Here is a 9,545-nt window from a genome sequence, read left to right as displayed (position 1 = left end):
CCAGGGTGCTGAGGGATGGCTTCCCCAGGGTACTCCGCACTTCCACGTGAGCTGTTGCTGGAAATGGATCACAGATAGCGCTGGTACTGTCCATGGGTGGTGACCAGCGAGCAGCTAGAGGGGATGGCTGCCATGTTGTCGCTTGTGGACCGGTGCAAACCAAGCACAAGCAGAGCCCCATAACTCCCAGCTGTCCTAGCTGCACAGGCGGTGCCCCCCACACCACCCTTGCTCTTTTTAAATGGAAGAATAGAGGTACCAGGGCGCCTGGGTGGCTCAGTGGGTTAAAGCCTCTGCCTTCAGCTCAGGTCATGATCTCAGGGTCCTGGGATCGAGCCCCGCATCGGGCTCTCTGCTCAGCAGGGAGCCTGCTTCCTCCTCTCTCTCTGCCTGCCTCTCTGCCTACTTGTGATCTGCCTGTCAGATAAATAAATAAATAAATAATCTTAAAAAAAAAAAAGAATAGAGGTACCATTAACATGGAGGAAGATGCCCCAAATAGAAGTGATGGGACTCTTCTAGGTTGGAGGCAACATCACACACGATACACTTGGCTGCAGATGGACATGACTCTGGGCTGCCTGTGTTTGGAAAGGTGACTCCAGTGCAGAGAGAGGCAGAAGGACAGTGAGAGATAGGGCCATATAACTACAGAAGCCGGAATACTGAGAGATGAGACATGGTGGGAGACTGACACCCAGAAGGCTCTCAGAAACAGGAACAGAGGAACAAGGAGACAGAGAAGCAGAGACCGAGAGAAGGGTGTCTTTGAGATGCGCATCGGTGTCATGAGCACCATGTAGTTGACATCCCAGAATGCTCCGGCTGAGCATTTCCTGAACGGTTCCACTCACTCCGAGACCAGGTGCCCTGTAAGAACTGAGGCCAGGGAAGAGCGCCTGGGTGGCTCAGTGGGTTAAGCTCTGCCTTCAGCTAGGGTCATAGTCTCAGGGTCCTGGGATTGAGCCCCCAATAGGGTTCTCTGCTCAGCGGGGAGCCTGCTCCCCCCCCCACCCCGTCTACTTGTGCTCTGTCAAATAAAATCTTAAAAAAAAAAAAAATAACTGAGGCCAGGGAGGGGAAGATTCTTCCCAAGGTCACCAGCTTCATCCTGGACACCACAAGGCTCAGGTCAAACACCTTCACTTTTATTACCACAGTTTTAAATAAGTGCACACCGTCAGACTAGCCCTCCCCAGCCCTCCAGTCCCCACGGAGAGCATCCCAATAAATTAATAATAAATACAAACTTATAAATACAGAGGTTTGGGAAGGAGGGGTAGACAGCAGGGGTGGGAAATCGGGTATCTCAAGTCCCACACGCCCATTCGACAGGCAAGGATCTCTGAGGTCGCTTCCATTGCTTACGAGCCGTAAGTGAAAGACCAGCACCGCTCATACGCAGTGGCAGTCCTTGGCTACGAGATCGTCAAAGGGCGTAAGCGACACGCGACCGTCGCTGTCTTGGTGCATGAGCACCACCGGCTCATAGCTGGCGGGCACGCAGCACGGCGCAGGCGCGGCGTCGGGATTCAGGCCGTGCAGGCGCGCCTGCATCTGCGCGTGCGTGTTAGCCGACCGGAACTGGCTTGGGCACGCGCCAATACACATGCGCACGTCTAGCTCGCGAGGTGCTACCACCCAGTTGGCCCAACCCAAGTCCTCGAGCGACGCGCGCAGGCTTTGCAAGCGGCAACAGCGCCCCTCCCCGAGGGGGCAATCGTCCCCGGCGTGCGCATGCGCGGCGCGGCGCCCCCTGGCCGTGCTTGGTCGCCAATACAGCTCAAGCTGGGGACGTGCAGAAGGAAACGTTGCTCGAAACGCGTTCCACCGAGGCAAGAGTCGCAGCCGTAGTGCGGGGGCCCGGGAACCTCCAAGGCTGAGCTGACGTTGCAAAGGCCGAGTCACGTCCCACGAGCTGGGCTCCGTCGGGGACAGCCTGAGCAGCGCCCGATGCAGGCGGGAGGATGCGGGGAGCTCCTCGGTCAGGTCAGCCCGGGCGATGCGCAGGTGCAGGTGGCCTCCCGGCCCCAGTCGCACTGAGGAAGAGAGGAAAGCCGGTCAGCCACGGATCTACTGTGCGCCAGGCGCGGAGTGCCCATTTCCTCAGGCTGCATCCCACCTCAGGGCCTTTGCACAAGCTGCTTCCTCTTCCAAGCACACTATTCCCCTGACTCTTAGCATGGCAGGCTACATATCTCTCCAGCCTGCCTAAAGTAGGCACTGCCTTATTTTCTTTTATTTCACTGTGTATCATTTCGTCTCCCCTCCTAAATCCCCTCAGGGATTTCTGTTTGCCTGGTCACCATCATGTCTGGCATACAGTAGGTATTTAGTAAATACTTGATGAAATTAGGGCACCTAGGTGGCTTAGTCGGTTAAGCCTCTACCTTCAGCTCCCATCGTGATCCCAGGGTCCTCGGATGGAGCCCCATGTCGGGCTCCCTGCTCAGCTGGAAGACTGCTTCTCCATCTCCCTCTGCCCCTCCCCACCCCTGCTTGTGCGCGCTCTCTCTCTCTCAAATAAATAAAAATTTTTAAAAAACTGCAGGATTAATGTCTACATGCTATTTAGAGGGACTGAAATTGAAACACTGGTTCTGTCCCTTGTGGCAGTCAAAAACATTTCATTGGGGGCGCCTGGGTAGCTCAGTGGGTTAAGCCTCTGCCTTCAGCTCAGGTCATGATCTCAGGGTCCTGGGATGGAGCCCGGCGTCGGGCTCTCTGCTCGGCGGGGAGTCTGCTCCCCCCCCCCGGCCCCCACTTCGCCTGCCTCTCTGCCTACTTGTGATCTCTGTCAAATAAATAAATAAAAAATCTTTAAAAACATTTCATTGAAGGCCTACTAAGTGCTGGGGCTAGCTACTTTGTTTTCAACGCTGTGCATCTTGGTTTCCATATCTGAAAATGAAGGATATCTGGATCCCCAGGATTCTCAGAACCCTAGGCTGGTGCAGGTGTTGGAGATACTGCGGGGACTAGGGTTTGAGGGCTCTGGACTCACTAGGCTCAGAAAGGACAAGAAGATTACCTGGAGTCTCATAGCTCTAGTAGGATTAGGGCACGATAGTAGATAGTAACGCTCCCTTCTGGCATGACACTCCTCTCCTAACCTCTCCCACTTTCCAGCATAACCCAGATCTCCTTCTGCCCTCTTCCCCCTAGATCCTCTGTGGATGGCGAGAGAGTATCTCCTCCCTCCCTAAAGCACATGCCATGTGCGACTTTAGCGGAGCCTGTGTCAAGGGATTGCATCAGATCTGGAACAAGTACAGGCATATTCCACCTACCGCTGGGCTGCGCTTCTTTCCTCTGCCCGCCCCCCTACCTCTTGTTAACTCTGCTGGCTCCCCTGCATCCTCTCTCCTGGATTGTGCGCCCTCCCCCAACCCTCACATCCAAGGACAAGTACCACCCCACATGCCCCCTGCTGCCCGACTTTGTCTCAGGGCATTCCAGGCTCTGAGATTTCAAAAGCATCCCTGGCTTCTCTGAGCCTCAGTTTCCCCATCTGCAGTCTGTAACATCTCACTTTGGCCAAGCCTCACCTTGTCTTGGCATAAACCGGGCCACCAGCATCCCATCAGCCCCAAGGGAGCTGTTCTTGTCCATTTCACAGATGGGTAAACTGAGACTCGGTGGCAGGCCTGGGCCCCTATGACTCAGAACCACTGATTAGATGACGGTCGCTGCCTAGGGGACAGAGGTCTCTTAAATTTCACTCACGCTTTGGAGTGAGTATCCGGACTGGAGCTGCAAGGACGAGGTCAGAGTTTGAATCGCCCCAGCTTTGGTTCAACTGCAGCCTGGTCTGCAGGTGCTCGTAGTGTTTCCGAAACTCCTGGGCTCTGGAGATATCTGTGCTGGAGTGTGCGTCTGAGGGTCCCGGAAAGGCCGGTAGGCGCTCCTGGGCCAGAGACAGGGCACCTCCCGAAGGCAGCCACGAGAACATCAGCAGCACTGGCAGCATGGGTGAGGAGTGCGGTGCCCTTGTCCAGCTGTGCTGAGCTAGCTGAGCTCTGAACTGAGAAACCGGACGCTGCTGGACTGGCCTTTATAACCCCTGGACTTTGTCCGCCCCCGCCTGCCTGGTCCCTTCCGCCCTGGGTGCAGAGTAAACACTCCGGGGACCATAGTTGGCTGAGTCTTGGGCTGCTTTTCAGGGGGAGGCCCTTATGGAGGGGGTTTCTCCTGAAGAAGCAGAGGTACCCTCCCCCTAGAAGCCTCTCTGAACCTCAGTATCTTCTTCTATGAGATAGGGACTTCCAGCTTGGTGGGCTGGTGGAAAGAATGCTTTTGTCAAAAAAAGACTTATTAGCTACCAACTATGTGCTAAATTCCACAGCAGCACCTTAAGTGGTGGCCTTCTCCCTCACGGGATTCTTGCTCTCCCTTCTTGGTTAGGACCAAAGGCTGAAGATGTTGAAAAACAAAGGAGGCAGAGGAGAAAGGGACAGGAAGAGCCAGAAAATACAACCTAAGTCAAGTCAGTCCTCTCCATCCTGTCTCCGTTTCTTCAACTGGAAAATGAGAACTGGGACTTTCAAGTTCAAACAAGGTAGAAGGGACAGGGCCAGATACATAGGAGGTATGTAGTTAATTGGGTGTGTTTGCAGTCACTCATCCTTAGCTGTGGGGGAACTCCTATTTGCTCCTCAAAACCCTACTCAAAAAGCCCCTTCTCTGACACTACCTTTCCAGGCTCAGCTGGGTGCTCCCAACCCCTGTCCTTTCCCCCAGCCCAGCCTTGACCTCACAGCCCTGGGAATGTCTGTGCTTGGCTCTGTCTGCTCCAGACTGGAGGGAGGCCCTTAGCCAGAGCTGAAGCTACTCTGGGACCCAGTCTCTTGGCTCTGGGCCCAGAGCAGAGCTGGCAAGGAAATGGAGTACTGGGGTTTAGGTCAGGGAGGGCTGGTGTGTCAGATCCAGACCCCAGATGGTGGATGGCCAAGGGGTGCCCCAGAAAGACCCAGGTCTTCCCCTCAGAGCCTTCTGCAAGGTTCAGGCCCTCTGGCCCCACCCCTTGTGCCTGCATCTGGCTTCCTGGCCAGAGAGAAGAGGGAAAGCTGTGTGAGACAGATGGAGGGGGTCTGTCAAGTGTGATGGAGTGTGTGTAGGCGAGAGGCACAAGGATGTGCTGGGGGGCCACACAGCAAGTCCCCCCTAGACGAAGAGGGTCAGGCCTTCCCAACCCCAGCATGCACCCACTGGGGAGACTCGTGCCCCCTGAGTCTCAGTCTCAGACTCTGTGAAGTGACATCATCACCCAGCTTTGGGTCCCAATCTACCCCCACTCCTGGCTCCGTGATGCTCCGGGCCTTCAGGTGCTTTGTAAACACACTGGGTCACCTCGATCCTGACAGGGGCTGTTGGGAAGGACAGCCTCTTGCCTCACCAGCTTGGCACACACAGTAAGTGCTTAGTAACGGTGGTTGGACCGACCAGACAAGGCCCGGGGCCACTTCACAGCCACACTGCCGGGCGCTCTGCAGAGGCTGGGCCCCAAGGGCAAGCCAGAGTGCTGAGTAATCTGAACTGGTAGGAACAGGTCAGCAAGGGGCACCAGTGGCTAGACCTGACCTAACCTAGGGGTTAGGTGGGGCAAAGGGGGTGCTGTCCTAATAGGCATCCATGCAAGATCGATGGCGGTGAGACGTTAACTTTCTCCAGCCTCTGCCCTCAGACACTGTTAACACACTTTTCCATTACTGAACAAGGGAACCAAACCAAGAGGAGGCAAGGAGGTGCGTAAGGTTGTAGGGGCGAGTCCACGCTGGAGACCTCACGTATATCCAGCTCCTGGCTGGTCATCCATTTCCCTGGCATTTCTAAGCCTGGGATAGGATTCTGAAGTTCCCTCCGTCTACGACTGTTTCCCTCCCACCCCCAAATTTCAAAGTCTTGTGAAGAGTTTTCCCTGATCCAGGTCCCAACAGACTGGACATTTGTCAGCTCCAGAGAAGCTGGCCTGGGTTGATGTTCTGGCCCACTTCTCCCTGGCCGTGACACGCGGGACAAGGGGCATCAACTGGCAGAGCCTCAGTTTCCCCATCTGTAAAACGTGGTAGCAGCACTCTGTGTCAGGGTAGTAGGGAGAACACACAGGGAGCGAGAGTGTCTGTACAAGCTGTGTGTCACCCCGATCGTGATTCAGATCCCAGCGCCACCGACTTTGCTGTGTGACCATAGGCAAGTTACTCAAACTCTCTGTGCATCAGAACAAAGGTCATGCGTGTGTTGTGAGGAAGGAGAACGTTCAGTACAGAACTCTTACTATTCTTAACTCAGCGCACTCATAAGAGCCATCACAGACTGGGCACGAGGTCCCATACCAAGACAGGAATCCCAGGGTTTACAGTCCCCCTCTGTCCACTGCCACTCCCCCTAGGCAGACGGCCCCACTAGGCAGATACCCCTCGGTGGACACTAACCTCTCACAAAGACACATAAGAAATCACATATTTCAGCTGTTTTATTTGCTTTCTGGGGTGTCATTTGGACAATGTCCACTGAACCCTGGGGTCCCAGTCATGGGGGTTTCGGACAAGGCACTCACAGGAACTCTGGGCATCAGGGAGAAGGCAACCAGAGGGGCCAGGGGCCAGGCCCTCCCTTGGGGACAGAAGACGCAGTCACCTGCAGCAGGAAAGTTTTCTCTGAAAGAGAGATTTAGGAACAGCTAGAAACCCGAGACGTTAAGGGAGCCCCAGAAACACACCAGGTACCTCCAGGGCAGGCCGAAAGCCAACTCTGTTCCCCAAAATCTCCTATAGTGTCCGGGGATACCACCTGCCTTGGGAGCAAAGAGCCCAATTCTAAACCAGCTTTCCCAGGGATTTCCTCAAGACAAAGCACGCGGGCCACGAAAGCCACTTGCTCCTGACCCCACCCCTCAGACGCTTGGGTGACTCCAACCCAAGCAGTGGGGAGCCAGGGCCACCTCCCAGAGCCTGGGGTTGCTTCTCTCTTTCCCATCTCATCCCCTTTCTCTGTGCCCCATACGTATGGGGGGACGCAGGCCCTTCTGTGGGTCTCTGGGCAGCTGAAGGGAGGTTTGGTGAGGAGAGGGAGGAAGAGAAATGGATTTAGGGAAGAAGGAACAGCTAAAGGCTGGACTGGAGTCCCTCGAGATCTGTGAGCCCTCCACCCTCAGCTTGGGACCAGTGAGCCTCAGTTTCCCTGTCTGTAAAAGGTAATAATGGCAGCCCCTCACAGGGTTGGAAGGAGGACTCATAGGCTGTGAGTGAGTCAGGGGACAACGTGCACTCAGCATCTGTTAGGAATTAAGTTTCAAGTCAAGGCCATTGGCAAGTGCCCTCCTCACCCAAAAGGTTGCCATTCTGACCTGTGGGCTTGGGGCCAAAATGGCAGCATTATGATCAGGCTAAGAGAAATATCCCAAATGCTTTTTATCCGGTCTTCCTGGTGGCTCTGGCGCTCCGGGGGCCAGCATGCTACACCCAGGTTGGACAAGGAGCTGACTCCCAGGCTCCTGGCCCTTCAAGGACTGTAGGAATCCCAGTGGGCTTGGTGCCGCTGGAAACAGTGGGAGTAGGGCCTGGAAAAAGTAGGATCTTTCATGGGCAGGAGAGATGCTAAGCTGGAGGTTTCCTGTGGAGACAGAAAGAGAAACTGGCCACTCTTGGGCCTCCTTATGTGCAGGGCGCAGGGTACCAGACCACTCAGGATGCCCAGTTTCCAGATTCCTTGGACCCTCAGGATCCCTAGACAGCTCCCCACCCAGGTCTTGAGGACAACTGCGGAGTGGGCCTGTGATTTTAGGGCCCTTGGCCTAGTTGCTAGGCTACTCCGTCCAAGAGGACAGAGGTTTACTTGGAAATACACAGTCTGGGTGAGACCAAGGAGGGTTCAGAGCCCTTCCTGGAGCCTGACACCTTCCCCATTCCCAAAATCCTCTCCCACCCCAGGATCCTAGGTAGCCCAGTTCTCCAGGGCACCTTCTTTTTAAAAAAAGATTTTATTTATTTATTTATTTGACAGACAGAGATCACAAGTAGGCAGAGAGGCAGGCAGAGGGGTGGGGATAAGCAGGCTCCCCGCTGAGCAGAGAGCCCAATGCGGGGCTCGATTCCAGGACCCTGGGATCATGACCTGAGCCGAAGGCGGAGGTTTAACCCACTGAGCCACCTAGGTGCCCCTCCAGGGCACCTTCTGCTGGCAACTTTAGCTGCGTTTGGTCCTCGACTGCCTCCAATCTGGAACCAACCTGAGCGGGTTCTGCCCACCTTCCCCCACCCCCACATACAGATCCCCAGCCAAGGGCAAGAACCTTGCCCTCTCGGTGCCAGCCCTCTCTGGGTTCCGCAGGTGCTGTGTGCTTTCAGGAGAGTCGCTGGCCCCTCTGGGCCTCTGTTTCCCCATCTGTGATCAGGATATGGTTATGACAATCCCATGTTGGCCGAGCCCCACCCTGTCTGGCCACAGATGAGCCTCCTAGCTCCTTCATCTGGCACGGTGGGGGATGGGATATTGCTGCCGAGCTCTCAACTGGTTCAGCAGTGTGTCTCTAAGACACAGAAGCACTGGTTGCATATGGGGACTGCCCGGAAGGGTCTCTAAGACTTCATCCACATTTCAGGATGTGGCTGGGGTGTGAGTCTTTCAAGTTCTTGGTCAACAGCAGCGTGGTCAGGATGTCCTGGAAATGTTTCGGCAATTTCTGGAATCTGGGGACATCCAGCCTGGATCGCATCTCGAAGGGTCCTGGGAAGGTCGGGAGGTGCTCCTGGGCCGGGGATAGGGCATGGCTCCCATGGTAGCCCCCTGGGCATCGGCAACATCAGGGATCAACGTGATGGTGTTGGTTCCCGCCCAGGCATGGCTGTGCTCCTTGCTCTCTGAGCTGGGACTGACACGGTAGGACCAAACTTCATAGTCTGAACTTACCCATCCCAGCCCACCCAGCATCTCCTGCCTGCCCCCGCGTACAGACTAAACTTAGTCAAGAGGTCACAGCGGGGCCCAGTTCCAGGGATGTGTTCCCGATGAAGCTGGGGAACAACTTGGAACCTCAATATCCTCCTCCATAAAATGAGAACATCGTCTCGGCCTGGTGGACTGGTAGAAAGAATGCTTTTGTCAAAGAAGACTTAGTACAATGTCACTGTGTACTAAGTTCCATGGCAGGAGCTTAAGAACTGGCCTCCTCCCTCATGGGATCCTTGCTCTCCCTTCTTTTCCTGGTTAAGACCAAAGGCTGGAGATGTTGAAAAACTAAGGAAGCAGAGAAGAAAGGGACAGAAAGAGCCAGAAAATACAACCTTAGCCAAGTCAGTCCTCTCCATCCCATCTCTGTTTCTTCATCTGGAAATGAGAACTAAGACTTTCACCACAGAGAAGTTCAAAGGAGGGAGAAGGGACAGGGTCAGGTGCATAGGAGGAATGTAGTTAACTGGGTGTGTTTGCAGTCAACTCATCCTTAGCTGGAACTCCAGCTAAGTTAAGTTAGAACTTAACTTAGGGGAACTCCTACTTGCTCCTCAAAACCCTACTCAAAAAGCCCCTTCTCTGACACTACCTTTCCA

The 9,545-nt window shown here is 54.9% G+C and overlaps 1 protein-coding gene across 1 annotated transcript; it reads right to left on the bottom strand.

The window, feature by feature from the left end:
* Positions 1 to 1,082: 1,082 nt before the first annotated feature.
* On the bottom strand, positions 1,083 to 4,016 carry GDF15 (growth differentiation factor 15). The gene is made up of 2 exons (XM_045991731.1): positions 3,727 to 4,016; positions 1,083 to 2,039 (listed from the first exon to the last, which is right to left on the bottom strand). Exons 1-2 carry the CDS (start codon positions 3,968 to 3,970, stop codon positions 1,396 to 1,398), a joined length of 888 nt encoding a protein of 295 aa, XP_045847687.1. The 5' UTR covers positions 3,971 to 4,016; the 3' UTR covers positions 1,083 to 1,395.
* Positions 4,017 to 9,545: the final 5,529 nt, after the last annotated feature.

Source organism: Meles meles, chromosome 20 (assembly GCF_922984935.1).
Source record: "Meles meles chromosome 20, mMelMel3.1 paternal haplotype, whole genome shotgun sequence".
NCBI classification, from domain to species: Eukaryota; Metazoa; Chordata; class Mammalia; order Carnivora; family Mustelidae; genus Meles; species Meles meles.
The sequence above is the reverse complement of the archived record's forward strand: the minus strand, read 5'-3'. Positions and strand labels throughout refer to the sequence as shown.

Excerpts from the sequence above, each read along its gene's own strand:
- GDF15 (XM_045991731.1), bottom strand. The coding sequence starts at position 3,970 with ATGCTGCCAGTGCTGCTGATGTTCTCGTGGCTGCCTTCGGGAGGTGCC. Across the intron at positions 2,040-3,726 it reads CCGGATACTCACTCCAAAGC|TGCGACTGGGGCCGGGAGGC; the intron begins GTGAGTGAAATT and ends TCTCTTCCTCAG.